General features: G+C 44.8%; 7 protein-coding genes across 7 annotated transcripts; 4 read left to right on the forward strand and 3 right to left on the reverse strand.

The window, feature by feature from the left end:
* The first annotated feature begins 158 nt into the window (after nt 1–158).
* V1516DRAFT_513639 (WD40-repeat-containing domain protein) lies at nt 159–2164 on the forward strand. Its single transcript, XM_066919143.1, has 2 exons — nt 159–712; nt 759–2164. The coding sequence occupies exons 1-2, from the start codon at nt 391–393 to the stop codon at nt 1775–1777; spliced, it is 1341 nt and encodes a 446-aa protein (XP_066775624.1). The 5' UTR covers nt 159–390; the 3' UTR covers nt 1778–2164.
* Nucleotides 2165–2550: 386 nt separating this feature from the next.
* Nucleotides 2551–6023, reverse strand: V1516DRAFT_687145 (formate--tetrahydrofolate ligase-domain-containing protein; the record flags this gene model as incomplete). Its single annotated transcript, XM_066923703.1, has 4 exons — nt 2551–5136; nt 5188–5241; nt 5300–5444; nt 5632–6023. 4 exons carry the CDS (start codon nt 6021–6023, stop codon nt 2551–2553), a joined length of 3177 nt encoding a protein of 1058 aa, XP_066775625.1.
* Nucleotides 6024–6841: 818 nt separating this feature from the next.
* V1516DRAFT_679786 (WD40-repeat-containing domain protein) lies at nt 6842–8314 on the forward strand. Its single transcript, XM_066922985.1, has 5 exons — nt 6842–6936; nt 7020–7047; nt 7097–7149; nt 7201–7288; nt 7335–8314. The coding sequence occupies exons 1-5, from the start codon at nt 6920–6922 to the stop codon at nt 8157–8159; spliced, it is 1011 nt and encodes a 336-aa protein (XP_066775626.1). The 5' UTR covers nt 6842–6919; the 3' UTR covers nt 8160–8314.
* V1516DRAFT_679788 (uncharacterized protein) lies at nt 8263–9721 on the reverse strand. Its single transcript, XM_066922986.1, has one exon. The coding sequence runs from the start codon at nt 9466–9468 to the stop codon at nt 8464–8466; it is 1005 nt and encodes a 334-aa protein (XP_066775627.1). The 5' UTR covers nt 9469–9721; the 3' UTR covers nt 8263–8463.
* Nucleotides 9722–9949: 228 nt separating this feature from the next.
* Nucleotides 9950–10953, reverse strand: V1516DRAFT_654957 (translation machinery-associated protein 16). The gene is made up of 4 exons (XM_066920312.1): nt 10655–10953; nt 10516–10606; nt 10336–10469; nt 9950–10273 (listed from the first exon to the last, which is right to left on the reverse strand). Exons 1-4 carry the CDS (start codon nt 10815–10817, stop codon nt 10122–10124), a joined length of 540 nt encoding a protein of 179 aa, XP_066775628.1. The 5' UTR covers nt 10818–10953; the 3' UTR covers nt 9950–10121.
* A 1-nt stretch (nt 10954) lies between these two features.
* Nucleotides 10955–12187, forward strand: V1516DRAFT_654959 (PIN domain-like protein; the record flags this gene model as incomplete). Its single annotated transcript, XM_066920313.1, has 5 exons — nt 10955–11054; nt 11121–11268; nt 11314–11433; nt 11484–11607; nt 11657–12187. Exons 1-5 carry the CDS (start codon nt 11042–11044, stop codon nt 12185–12187), a joined length of 936 nt encoding a protein of 311 aa, XP_066775629.1. The 5' UTR covers nt 10955–11041.
* Nucleotides 12188–12277: 90 nt separating this feature from the next.
* Nucleotides 12278–13437, forward strand: V1516DRAFT_514687 (uncharacterized protein). Its single transcript, XM_066919144.1, has 2 exons — nt 12278–12396; nt 12440–13437. Exons 1-2 carry the CDS (start codon nt 12369–12371, stop codon nt 13309–13311), a joined length of 900 nt encoding a protein of 299 aa, XP_066775630.1. The 5' UTR covers nt 12278–12368; the 3' UTR covers nt 13312–13437.
* Nucleotides 13438–13448: the final 11 nt, after the last annotated feature.

Genomic DNA, 13448 nt, shown 5'->3' on the forward strand with positions numbered 1-13448 from the left:
CAACTTTGGTACAAACGCCAGCGTAGAGCACGTGCAGTTGGCGCTACTGTGCTGTAAGCGAGAGAGGGGGTAAATACCGCCCCTCCTCTTTGTCTATTTCGTTGTGTTTAACTGCTAAGTCTGTCGGCATTAGAACATCAATGTATCTGTAGTATATATAATAAAATATTTAATTCTTCCTCAAGATGCGTACTGATATAAATTAACCAAATAAACATGCCAAATATGCGTTCGTTTTTTTCCATAAAGTAACAGATCACTTCTCTAGGCGTGAAGGAACCCAAAACCGTGCAATCGTTAATTTTTTTTCCTTATTAGGGCACTGGTTGGTAAACTCAGCGGAGCTTTATTGATTTCGACTGTAGGAACGGCCGGGACTCTGCCAGTACAATGAGTCGTCCGGGGGAAGCCGTAAATCAGCCGAAAACGACACTGACTTTTGCAGAGAGCGTTTTCGCTGTCGCAGTGAGTCCAAAAGAATCTGTTGTTGCTTCCGGACTCGCTACAGGCCATGTATTTCTACACCGGTATGCCAGAGATGACGATGACGATGATGATGACGATGATGACGATAATACCGACGATGAAGACGGAGATGGAGAAGATACTATCGACGACAGCTCCCTAGAAATCAAGGAACAGTTAGTGTGGAAAACAAGACGGCACAAGGGAAGTTGTCGAGCTCTTGCCTTTGATGATCTAAACGGAACAAGTAAGCGTCATGTAAAAAGTACTACTGCACCGATACTAACCTGCAGCTCTTTATACGGCTGGCTCCGACAAAGTCATCAAGCTTGCCGATGCTCATAGCGGCAAAGTAATCGCGAAAAACTCGCATGCGCTTCCACATCCGCCAACATGCATGACCACCACCGCTACACATGCGCTCGTCGGCGTCGAGTCCGGCACCGTCCAAGTTTACGACGCACGGGATTTTACGTCGCCCTCGTCATTTACAGAGATCCTACCCGACGACGTGACCAGTATCACCCAGCTCGCGCAGTACCAGAATACATATCAGTTCATAGCCACAGGTGAGACCGTTGTCGTTCGCTTAGATATCCGCAAGGGCGTCCTTAGCACCTCGGAAAGTCAGGAAGACGAGATCTTGTGTTCTACAGTGGCCTATCCATCATACTTTGAGTATTCCCCCCATAATCTTTCTTCCACCACTTCTAAGTCTAGCGTTCAAACCCGCCGAGCGCCCGTCACAGCCGTCATGGGCATGTCGACTGGTGTCTTGACCTTTTGGACAAAGGACAACTGGGAAGACCAGCAGAACCGCGCGATTCTATCAACAGAGAGTATAGACTGTATTGCTGAATACCCTGGCGATCGTGTTCTTGCGTCTGGTGCTGATGGAATTGTTCGCTTGGTCGACGTGAAGTCGAGAAAAGTAGTATCGAGTTTTCCACATGGTGGCCATGACGGCGTCGTAGCTCTTGCGGTCGACTCTAAAGGTAGATTTGTTTCCGCCGGGGGAGAATCCGTAGCTATTTGGACATTGCAGGATAGTACAGAGAAGCGCGAGTTTTCCGATTCTGACAGTGACTCTGATTCAGTATTGAAGTCTAAATCTGCTTCCAAAATTGGTAATCCCGATAGCAAAGATGATGACGATATCGATAGTGACGACGGCGATAGCAGCGACAACAGTGATGACTCGGATAAAAAGCGAAAGAAACGCAAACGTAGACGTCGCGGGAAACCGAAAAACAGAATTATCCAACAGTCCAAGACGAGTTCTGTTAGACCGAGCTTCGCTGGCTTAGACTGAATTTATATAGGACATGGTGAATTTTTTGTCTACTCCATCTTGTGGACTTTCTATAACCATACTAGTTGTAAATATTGTAATATAGTACACTAGTACACTAGTCAGCTTGCTGTCTGACTTCATTTTGGGTAGATATCATCCAAATCGGGTGCTAAATTCAAAATTTTGTTTGATCTGAAATGGTCTACTTCTGGGTTCTTCTGATTCAATTTCAAACTTGTTCAATTTCAAATTAAAGTGAGCAAGCTATACTCGCTGATTTTTCAACCCAAGGAGCTTTGCTCAAATCTCCCTAAAGTTTTTAATCTGCCTTGAAACTAAAATGGTGTATGACGACGAAATATTCGACTGACTTCCCTCTCTACAACATATCATGCACTCCGCATATCCTCAACATATAGCAACGATAATAGCAAGCAATTATATCAACATGAGTAATCGTATAGCTTATGAACAATTTGAGGCTAGAGAATTACTTGCTTCCAAATTTGATTTCAACAAAATAAAAAACAATGACCAAATATAGAATCTACAGCATAATATAATATATAAATATATTAAACTACCTATGCGCCAGTTGAATGAAATCGCGTGTCCCAACTTTTAAACCAATAACTTCAAATATTATCTCATCTTTTTTGCTTTTCCTCATTTGCATTCTTTACAATATAAATACTTCTCTCACTCTTACACGTTCTCCTAATTAATCTCAGTTGAATGAGTTTCTGCGCATGACCGAATCAGTCGAGCATATTCCAGAAGATTGGATGGCATTAAAACAGTCCCTCAATCTCTCCGTCCTCACTGACCTCGACATCCATGAATCCACAATGAGTAGGAAGACCTGGAATAGTCTGGATCTCAGCCGCCAGCGCATATAAATACCCTGCTCCGACAGAAGCACGGACATCTCGAATCGGAACAGTGAACCCAGTAGGCACACCCTTCAGCGACGGGTCATGCGAGAGCGAGTACTGCGTCTTGGCTACGCAAATTGGAAGATCCCCAAATCCTTGACGAGTGTATGTCTCGACTTTCTCGCGTGCAAGATCAGAAAGCTCCACTTTCTCTGCTCCGTACATCTTCTGCGCAATTGCATTCAGCTTGTCTTCAACAGACTGCTCAAGTTCGTATAAGAGTTTGAAGTCCTTGCCTTCGGTCTTTGTTGCTGCTGCAACCACACCTTCAGCAAGAGCAACAGCGCCTTTGCCGCCCTCAGCCCAATGATTCGAAGGAATGGCGTCGTCAGCGCCAGCCTTTAACGCTTCTTCCTTGATGCATTCAATCTCAGCCGGTGTGTCAGTCTCCATCTTGTTGATAGCGACCACAACTGGAAGTCCGTACTGCTTCGCATTGGAAATGTGCTTCCCGAGGTTAGCACATCCTTTGCGAAGCAATTCTACATCCTCCTTGCGGTACACTTCAGGAAGTGACACTCCTGGAGTGACATCCGGACCGCCTCCATGAAGCTTCAAAGCTCGCACTGTGGCTACAATCACAACAACATCAGGAACAAGCCCTGAAGAGCGGCACTTGATGTTAAAAAATCGCTCGCCTCCCATAGTGAAATCGAAGCCAGCCTCTGTTACAACATATCCGGCCTTCTCAGCCTCGTCCTCGCCAGGTTCTGTACCGGCAAGTTTGAGGGCCATCTTGTCCGCAAGAACTGAGTTAGCTCCAATCGAGATATTAGCAAAGGGACCCGCGTGAACCATAACCGGCGTGCCTTCCAAGGTCTGCATCATATTTGGCTTGATGGCATCCTTCATCAGCGCAGTCAACGCTCCGCCAGCACCAATGTCATCACATGTGATTGGTTCACCAGCTTTGGACGATGCGACAACCATACGGCCAAGACGCTCGCGCATATCGGCCAAAGAGTTTGACAGTGCAAGAACGGCCATACATTCACTAGCAACAGTAATGTCGAACCCAGTCTCACGCGTGTGTCCTTTCTCGGCAGGACCTTGACCAATAGTGATACTGCGCAGATGACGGTCGTTGCAGTCAACAACTCGTCGCCACGTAATAGTAGCCGGGTCAATGTCAAGACGAGTAAAGCGAGAAATCTCCTCAGGCGTGAGATCGTCAGGATTAGTCTTGTCAATACCAAGCTTCTTCAAACGGCGGAACATGACAGGGGAAAACTTGCGTACCCCCCGTTTCGAAGGAACAAGACGCTTATAAAGTGGGCCATCCTTCTGTGAACGCTCGTGGAACATGCGCGTATCAATTGCAGCAGCCAGCAGATTCGTGGCAGCTCCAATTGCATGGATGTCACCCGTCAAATGCATGTTAAATTCGTCCATAGGAATAACTTGCGAGTAGCCACCACCAGCAGCGCCTCCCTTGATACCAAATGTCGGTCCCATCGAAGGTTGACGTACATTTGCAAACGCAATCTTGCCAAGATGAGCCCCTAGGGCTTGTACCAAACCAACAGTTGTAGTCGATTTGCCTTCTCCTAGAGGAGTAGGCGTGATACCAGTCACAAGAATATATTTGCCATTCTTTCGGTGTTGAAGACGGTCCAAAAGTGAGAGCTGGATCTTCGCCTTGTGCGCACCATAAAGTTCAAGCTCAGAGTCTTGGATACCAATCTCACGAGCCAAATCACGGATGTGCTTAGGCTTCTGAGCACGGGAGATCTCAAAGTCGCTAGGAACTTTGGCTAAAATGTTCAGAGGCAATGGAGTAATATGGCGCTTGGCCTGTTCGGCGTAATAGCGCTTGGCAGCATCGACAACATTCTGCAGAAGCATAGCAACAGTCATAGGGCCAACTCCACCGGGAACAGGAGTAATTTTCGATGCAACAGCAGAGGCCGACTCGAAATCCACGTCTCCGACAAGACGCTGGCCAGACTTTTTCGTCGAATCAGGTATGAAGTTCGTACCAACATCAATGACAACTGCGCCGGGCTTAAGCCAGTCACCTTTGACGAACTGAGCCTTGCCAATGGCAGAGACAACAACATCAGCATCTTTCAGATAATTTTCAAGGCCCTTGGTACGCGAATGGCATACGGTGACAGTAGCATCAGCGTTGCGCAGAAGGTAGGAAACAGGGCTGCCAACAATATCACTTCGCCCTAGCACGACAACCTTCTTGCCTGACAGCTCCACACCGGCTTCTTTGAGAAGTACCATGACACCCTTGGGTGTGCAAGGAACAAAGAGAGGAGAGCCGCCTCGCTTAGCAAGTTCGCCAACATTGAGCGGTCCAAAGCCATCTACGTCCTTCTCAGCAGAGACTGCATTTGTGACGGCAATCTCCGAGATGTGGTCAGGAACAGGAAGCTGAACAAGCACACCATGAACAGAGGGGTCATCATTGAGACTGGAGATCTCACGAAGAAGCTTCGAATTGGGTTAGCAAATGCAGGGTCGATACATGGTAAGATGACTAACCTCAACCTCGGAAATAGTGTCGGGGAAAGTTTTGAGCTCGCAAACGATATTGGCCTTGCAGAGAGTAAGTAAGAGCTCAATTGGTTATTAAATAGATCTCAAAAATGCCTACCTCTTCAGCAGCTTTTAATTTCATGCGAACATAGGTGCTAGAATCAGGACGAGAGCCGACCTGAATGATAGTCAAGGAGGGCTTAAAAAGAGGATTGGTAGCCTGGATGGTTCCGATCTCTGCGTTGAGAGACTCTCGGATTGATCTTTGCGCTTGTTAGAACGAACTCGCAAAATATTTTTGCACAAAATAGATCTTCTCAGAAATAGTTGGAGCCAATTGGGTCAGGATATCGACGCATTGTCGAATACGTAGCGATTGAAGCGACCCAATCTACACTTCGAACCGTGTTCCAATAACCTATTCTAAAATTTTCTTTCCCTAGTACTCACTTTGCAATCGCATTTCCGTCGATAGTTTCTGCGACCATTGTGACTGACACAGAAGCAGCAAATTTCTGAGACGAATAAGCGGAAAATTGGCGGTAGAAACAAGACCGAGAACGAAATTGCGCAGAACCTGAGCAAGAACTCAGTATATTAGCAACACTAGCAGCACCTGTTTTCTTGCAACTCCCGTTCGTCCTCCTGCGCTCGCTCGAACGACTGCTAGCCAAAGAAAATTTTGGCGCGCGCACTGCCACACACTGCCACTCAGAGAGACCTGCAATAGTGGCGTTGTCTATATCACGTGATACTATAATTTGACTGCGTGCTAATGACGAACGAGTCGAGAGGGCGACAAGAGGAACTGATGAGGAGCGGATCCATGGACGTGAAGACATATTGGATAGAGGTATTGGGTTGATATGCACGGTGTCAACCGTAAACGAATGGCTGTTGCTGTATAGACGCGAAGTTGGAAGTGACGCAGATAGTTGTATCGGAACTAGTGATCGAGAACTGATCTAATTGATTCGGGACGAAAACAGATGGTTACGGGCCAATAATTGCGAGAAAGTTCAATTCATGCCAATTTTAGTCAACGTATTATAATTCTAGAAAGTCAGTATCCACTGGATCTATTCGTATTTATGGCAAGTAGAGTTGATCTGGTCAAAATGCTCTGCATTTGACTCTTTCGGCAGTAGATCACTTACCTCATCCACAATGATCTCGAAATAGCTGTTACAACTCGCACAGCTCTATAAAATCTATTAACCGAAAAACTCCCAGGATAATTTGAAAAATAATCCAAAATCAGCTAGCGTTGTGATGCCAATCGACCAAAATTCCATTGAACAGCTCTGGTGAGGTCGACCTGACTCCGGAAAATTAGCAGCCACCGCCGCATAATGAAATCTAAGCTGTTTGTGTCATCGTTTCTGAGTCTTGATCTCTAATGATTCTAAACTACGCCGTGTTAGCAAAAATAGCAATTATATGATTCAAAAGAAAAAAAAAACAAGTTCATGGCAAGGCGAAAAAATTTGGGCACTGGATGACTGCAGTTTGAGGGTTTTGCCAGGCTACACAGCATCCGCGAGTGTAGAGCAAGCTACACTCGTGGATACATGCACAAGCACCTGCTCTGACAAAAGTCACGTGATAATAGCGGTGACTAGTCCAGAGAATCAAAATTTTATCAAGCAAACTAGTTAATCGGATATCGGATTGAGATCGCTTAAGGTTGCTAATTGGACTTGATTTCGGATCATTGTGAAAGGTTTACATTTACGAGATGAGACCAATTTTGCTGTAAGTGATTTTTAATTTAAAAGCCAGCTGGATAAACTTCTGCTGGTGCGTGAGGGTGAGCTATGTATTGATGATCTGGTTAGAAAGGGACATGAACGTCCATTGACACAGGTATGGCTTGGAAAGGCGATGTCGCAGGAATTCTATTAACGTGAAGAAGCTCCGATATAACAAAGAAGGTGATCTTCTGTTTTCGACTGCTCGAGATAAAATGTATGTGGTGGCTGTATGTGCTTCTACGCGTAACAAGACTAATATTTTAAGTGTTAATGTCTATTACTCTCACAATGGCGAGCGGCTAGGAACTTATGAAGGGCATCAAGGTGCCTTATGGACTGTTGATGTCGATCCAGTATGTTAATTATGCGATATCTATATGTATTTGGACTGACTTTTAGACCTCAACCATTCTAGCGACAGGTGCAGCAGACAATACAATCAAATTATGGGATGTGCACACCGGCCGGTGTCTCCATACCATTGATTTTAAGACATCTGTGAAAGTAGTTCAATTCAATGAAGACGGCAATACGCTTCTTGCAATCACAGAGCACCAGATGGGACATATTGGCTCTATTCAGATATTCCCAGTTACAATTGATGTGAATGCAGTCCAAGTTTCGGAACCAATTCTTCAGATTCAGGCGCCCGAGAACAACAAGTTCACCAAGGCGGGATGGACATATCTTAATAAATATATAATTACGGGCCATCTTGACGGTTCAGTATCGCAGTACGATGCCAAATCCGGAGAACTAATCAAGAACGTTCCTGTACACGAGAAGGACATCACGGATTTGCAGTTTTCGCAAGATAAGACGTACTTCATCACTAGTTCCAAGGATAAGACCGCGCGGATTCTGGATACTAAAAATCTGAAGATCATGAAGACATTTACTTCCGACACGCCACTCAACACTGGTGCTATTACTCCCATCAAGGACTTTGTTATTCTTGGAGGTGGCCAGGATGCTAAAGACGTGACGACTACAGGTTCTCGACAAGGCAAGTTCGAGGCTCGTTTCTACCATAAAATTTTTGAAGACGAAATCGGGAGACTAAAGGGTCATTTCGGACCCATAAATTTCATTGCCGTCCACCCTAAAGGAACAGGGTTTGCCTCTGGAGGCGAAGACGGATATGTTCGTGTACACCATTTCGAAAAGCCATATTTTGACTTTTTATATGATGCGGAACGTATGCGTCCTGAACCTGTGCGTTAGTCATTCTAACTGAATACAATTCATTTTTATCTTACTTGATCAACATTGGAACATGAAATGTCGCAAGATTTATTTTAATGACTACAATACAAACTCGCAAAAATTAGATATAAGAGTGTATTTTGTATTAATCTTAATGGCCAAACAAGTAGAACCAACAAAACGCCCAAACAATAATCAAACATCTCCTAGACATTATCACACCATACCCAAACAACAACGGTAAAATTCATGGTCATCCCCGGTAAATAAGCCACCAAACTTATACCAAATTATAAAAACACAGGCCCACAATAAAAGTCTATCATCGCTCAATAAGGTTGGGTCTAGCTCGAACAGCAGTCATCACGGCGGGAGTGCCAAAGACTGTTGTGCGTTGACTTGTTGAAAACGTGGAATCGCGCGGATTGATTGACGCGCGCAAGCTCTCGTCATCCTGACTGTCGTAGGTGGCGCCAGAATAGACAGACATTCCACGATGTCGATCAGTAGTGGGTGTGAATGGAACGCCCGTTGTATTCCGAAGACTGTCGTAATACGACTGAGGCGAATTCCGCATGGATGGTTGGGAAGAGAGATTTTTGTTGGCATATGGGTCGACGGAAGGATAAGAGGGCGAGGGTCCATCAGAGCTTTCACTTGAGACTCCAGCTTCAGACAGTTGATGTTCTGCAGGTATTTCTGGAATAGGAGGCACATAAGACGGAGAGTTGGGATTCGACCGGTTGATAACACCAGGAATATAAGCGATCGGAATCACGTTCGATGCTCTGGTGACGGCCGAAGAAGCAATCGAAGCAACCGTATGAGATGACTGCGCGGCCTCGGGATTGCTACCATAATGTAGAATCGAATCGTTCATATCGTCTGAACGCGGACTCGACGGCTTCTCTTCGTCATCGACGTAATCGGTCATCGTCATCGGATCGACCAAAGACCCTCTCTGGACCCGTTTTCGACGATAGAAGAAAAAGAGAGCAATGGCAATTATTGCAATCGCAGCCAGGCCGCCAACTGTTCCGCCAACGATAGCACCGACATTAGTCCCTCCTTTCCGGCCCGATGCTGCTGCTGCACTAGAGCTTGCCTCTGCAGATGCGGACGAATCAGCACCTGCTATACAATATGTTGTAGAGCATGTCGAGCATGTCTGTAGAGTAAGCTGGCATGTTTCGTCGTCGGAACACGTAGTACAGGAAACATTGCTTGTGGAGTTGCATGATACGCATCCCCTGATGGCAAGTAGTATCGGATGCCACCCTTCGATATCAAAATCGGACGAAAAATACGACTGAACCGCGGATTTCATGGTACACACTGTATTCAGCAAACTCGTGGTTTGCGGGTTATTGATATTCTCTGAAAACCACCCTCAAATCTGAAAACAGACGCGTAGACTTTCAACCAAGGGGCAGAACAAACTGATATAGACCGTATTGTCGTCCAAAATAAGTAGAAACTCGCAACACTAATCATATACACGGCAAAATAGCCCCAATTCCAAGTCAAAAAGTCCTTTTTCTAAACAAATTTTGTCGAAAACAGATCAACTTTCTACAAATTCACACAATTCTAAACAATTCCGGTGAGGATTCTCTTCATCCGCCTCAATAACCCTACGGTTGCCTAAAATACAATACCCTAGCCCTGAAATTTGTACTAGCTGCAACAGGAAATGGGTCGAAACTCTGTTATGTCATAATTATGTAATTGCAATATTTATTATTCACGTTCTCAAAATCAGAATCGTACGATCTAGTGCATTATTGTCTAAAATGATATCTATAGCATAAAACTATCTATAATATTTATTCACAATAACTATCAATACATACAATATTCAAGACCACACTCATCCACCAAAGGCAACCGCAAGGGACAGCAGGGACAGCAGCTCCTTGCAGACATGTGCATATACTGTCTGTATATTGGATCCACACGATATATTGCTGGTTTGATTGACTACTCCTGCATTAATGCTGAAGACTCCGCAGCAATCTGAAGTCCCCCGTCTCTAGATATTCGGCAGAATCGTAGTAGACCCAGACCGCTATGCTCCTTGTTCCAGTCTCTGAATGTCTTGACATTCTCCTTTTCAAGCAAGTTTGGAACGTCTTGTTGTGTTAGTACGGCATAAGCAAGATCAAGTAATAGATGTATGTAGAGAGAGACTCACAGAACCCAGATTTATATTCTTCTTCCTCAAACGAACGTCGGTTTTGCAACGAATCCTGTCGTGAGGACGCCGGCCGGCCAGGTCGTCTCGAATCGTTCAGTTTTTTGATCTCTGCGTCGTCGCGCGCGATAAAGCTAAGAATTGAGTATCGATCATATTTTTGTAAGCAAGCACACTTACTCCTTTATCATGCTTTGAACATCTGCTTCCGAAAACACGGCGGTCGCGGCCTGCCGATCCACGCAATCTCGGAGGAACCGTAGTCTGATAACTGTAACCTCATTAGCCAAATATTATTACACTATCCTGGTGGACTCACGTTGTGCTTCTCGAACATGCTGTCTGTCCAAACGCTGTTTTGTCACCTTGGTCTCTCGCAGTGTTGCTCGGTTGAGCTGTTTAAACTTTCTTGCCTTCGGATGAACTGCATCTTTGTTTTTCAGTTTTTGTTCGACCTTTTTCAGTGATTTTGCGACGGGCATTATTGTAAGATTGTGCGAATTGAGAAACTGATATTGCACCACACAGTGATCTCTACCATATTTGGTGTAAGAAATTTCAATAGTCCCACTGGGACTTCAGCCAGCAAGCCTTTATTTACGCGACTTGCTATCACCCAACGCGTATTTCCGCGGTATTGTTTTCATATACCGTTCGAGTTTTCTATGAAACAAATTCAAATAGGTCTGCTGAACTATTTTATGCCATGGGAATCTCGGGTAAGAATCAATTTAGTGATGATGTGATTGACACCGCCAGCGAGATACCACTAACTAACAATATAGGTCTGCTACCGCTTTTGAAGTCGATTCACAAACCATGTCATATCAGCGAGTTCGCTGGCCAGGTTGTGGCCGTCGACGCATATGTCTGGCTGCATCGCGGCATAATTTCATGTGCGACGGACCTGGCTCTGGGCAGACCGACAAGCAGGTGAGATGAATGAAGGGATGCCGTCTTCTATATCTAATACCACAGATACGTCGACTATGCCATGCGCAGAGTGAAATTACTACAAGGTTACGGAGTAAAGCCCTACATGGTATTTGACGGCGGAAATTTACCTAGTAAGAGAGGAGTTGAAGTCGATAGAGCTAGGTAATATAGAGATAGAAGTACTCTCCTACTGATCACCGCTTACAAGCTAGTAAACGCAACACAGCAAAAGAAATCGCAATGCGCTATTATCAAAGCGGGGACCGGGAAAAGGCGAACGAATTTTTTTTAAAATCGATCGATGTAACTCCTTTGATGGCGTTGAATCTCATAAAGGTACCCCTTTCTCCAGCGCAGTTAGAATGCGGGACTAATATGATTTCAGGCGCTCGAGATTGCAAACGTGCCGTTCATTGTAGCTCCATATGAAGCTGACGCTCAGATTGCGTATTTGGACAAGATTGGTGCCGTGACAGCTGTCATTTCTGAAGACTCTGATTTACTTGTGTTTGGAGTCAAGTGTTTGTTGACCAAGTTTTCTGACTACGGAGACTGCATCGCTGTGTACCGGTCGCGATTAAAAGAATGTCTGGATATTGATTTCTCTTCGTTCTCAGACACAATGTTTCGGCATATGGTCATCTTATCGGGATGTGATTATACTCCTGGTCTTCGAAACATAGGACTCAAGCGTGCACATCAGCTGTTGAAGCAGTACCGAACAACGGATCGAGCGATGCAGAATTTGGGAATCAAAGGCGTCACAGTGCCGCTTGGTTTTCGTGACGATTTTGTTAGAGCGGATAAAACATTTTTACATCAACGAGTGTTCTGCCCGATGAAGAATGATATTGTTATGTGGAATGAACCTAGCGGAACTTTGTCGGACGAAATTAATTATCATATTGGCTCGTAAGTTTTGTTTGAATTATCCCGACCTCGAGCTCTAATGTATCAGCCATATACCGAAAGAGATTGCAATTGGTATCGCCCGAGGGAAACTCAATCCCTCTACATATGAGCCACTAATAAGCCATGAGCCTGTAAAGGTATGTAGAACATCAAATAAAATTATAGCCCGAACTAATTTTTAGAATATGCAGCGGTCATTACAGTCTTTTTCAGGTAAGAGTAGTTTGAATTTTATGTGGACGTATTAACAAAAAAGATTTTTATCGGGAGCCGCTTTCTCAGATCTCAAATACTGCAGCAATTCGAAGCTCTGCACGATCGTCGTCGCTGCCATATGGTTTGACCACATATGGAAGCCACGACTCGCATCCGCCGTCTAGTTTATTAGAGTCTGTGGCTAAGCGGCTACGAACGCTCTCCCCAACGCGAACGGGAAAGGAGAATAAGCGGTCGCAATCGGAGTCTATTAGCAACTATTTCGCACAGAACTCTGAATTGATTGCAAAAATTAATTCTAATGATGAAAAGGTCTGCCCTGACGAATTCGCCAATCAGTTTTCGACTGAAGAAGTCGATAATTTGAATAATATGACCCCGTTTCTGATTGCCCAGCAAATGACAATCAATGTTTCTGACAGTTTAGATGTTGAGACAGCGCGGGCCACGGCTGAGAGTATACAGTCAAGCCAGTCGCCGAGCAAGTTGCCGCTGACTCTGGTCCGGAGTCACGACTCGCTGGATTTGAAAGGCAATAATACTTCGATACAGTCATTCACCACATCAGAAAGTCTTGGTCTTGTAAATTCACCGATACCTAGTCAGAACCGCTTCCTTCGATTTTCTGCACCGACGACAGCAGCAGTGACATTAAAACCAACTCTCGTATCTACTTCTAATGTTCGACGAAAACAACAACCACAACAACAACGACAATTCTGTTCGGCCAGTCGTGGACGACCGGTATTAGGGTCTGCAGGTGTAGGGCGATTCAACTCGATTAAAGCGTCGAGTGGTTCGGCGGACATTAAAAGTTTTTTGAAACCGAGCTGCGGAAGGAACAAGGAGAACCAGGCGCAGTCTTGCACATTTCGCTCCTTTGTCAATGATTTCAGATCTCATTCGCCATGACATTTAGAAATTTGTATATATGAATTTATTTGCTTTGCTTCATAATATTCTTTCATTAGACTGTATTAAGGTGTTGGAGAGAGTAACCTCTAGGTTGTGTATACATATGATCGGTTTGGGATAAAAGTAAACAAACT

This window comes from Lipomyces oligophaga (assembly GCF_038497815.1).
Source record: "Lipomyces oligophaga strain CBS 7107 unplaced genomic scaffold V1516scaffold_7, whole genome shotgun sequence".
Lineage (NCBI taxonomy): Eukaryota > Fungi > Ascomycota > Lipomycetes > Lipomycetales > Lipomycetaceae > Lipomyces > [Lipomyces] oligophaga.

What these genes read in the sequence shown, in the direction of transcription:
- V1516DRAFT_513639 (XM_066919143.1), top strand. Translation starts at nt 391, where the DNA reads ATGAGTCGTCCGGGGGAAGCCGTAAATCAGCCGAAAACGACACTGACT. An exon ending in TGATGATCTAAACGGAACAA is followed by an intron (nt 713 to 758) that starts GTAAGCGTCATG and finishes ACTAACCTGCAG; the next exon opens with CTCTTTATACGGCTGGCTCC.
- V1516DRAFT_679786 (XM_066922985.1), top strand. An exon ending in ATGAACGTCCATTGACACAG is followed by an intron (nt 7,048 to 7,096) that starts GTATGGCTTGGA and finishes AACGTGAAGAAG; the next exon opens with CTCCGATATAACAAAGAAGG. An exon ending in GGACTGTTGATGTCGATCCA is followed by an intron (nt 7,289 to 7,334) that starts GTATGTTAATTA and finishes ACTGACTTTTAG; the next exon opens with ACCTCAACCATTCTAGCGAC.
- V1516DRAFT_679788 (XM_066922986.1), bottom strand. Translation starts at nt 9,468, where the DNA reads ATGAAATCCGCGGTTCAGTCGTATTTTTCGTCCGATTTTGATATCGAA.
- V1516DRAFT_654957 (XM_066920312.1), bottom strand. Translation starts at nt 10,817, where the DNA reads ATGCCCGTCGCAAAATCACTGAAAAAGGTCGAACAAAAACTGAAAAAC. An exon ending in GTTCAAAGCATGATAAAGGA is followed by an intron (nt 10,470 to 10,515) that starts GTAAGTGTGCTT and finishes CTCAATTCTTAG; the next exon opens with CTTTATCGCGCGCGACGACG. An exon ending in AGAATATAAATCTGGGTTCT is followed by an intron (nt 10,274 to 10,335) that starts GTGAGTCTCTCT and finishes TAACACAACAAG; the next exon opens with ACGTTCCAAACTTGCTTGAA.
- V1516DRAFT_514687 (XM_066919144.1), top strand. Translation starts at nt 12,369, where the DNA reads ATGCAGCGGTCATTACAGTCTTTTTCAG. An exon ending in GTCATTACAGTCTTTTTCAG is followed by an intron (nt 12,397 to 12,439) that starts GTAAGAGTAGTT and finishes TTAACAAAAAAG; the next exon opens with ATTTTTATCGGGAGCCGCTT.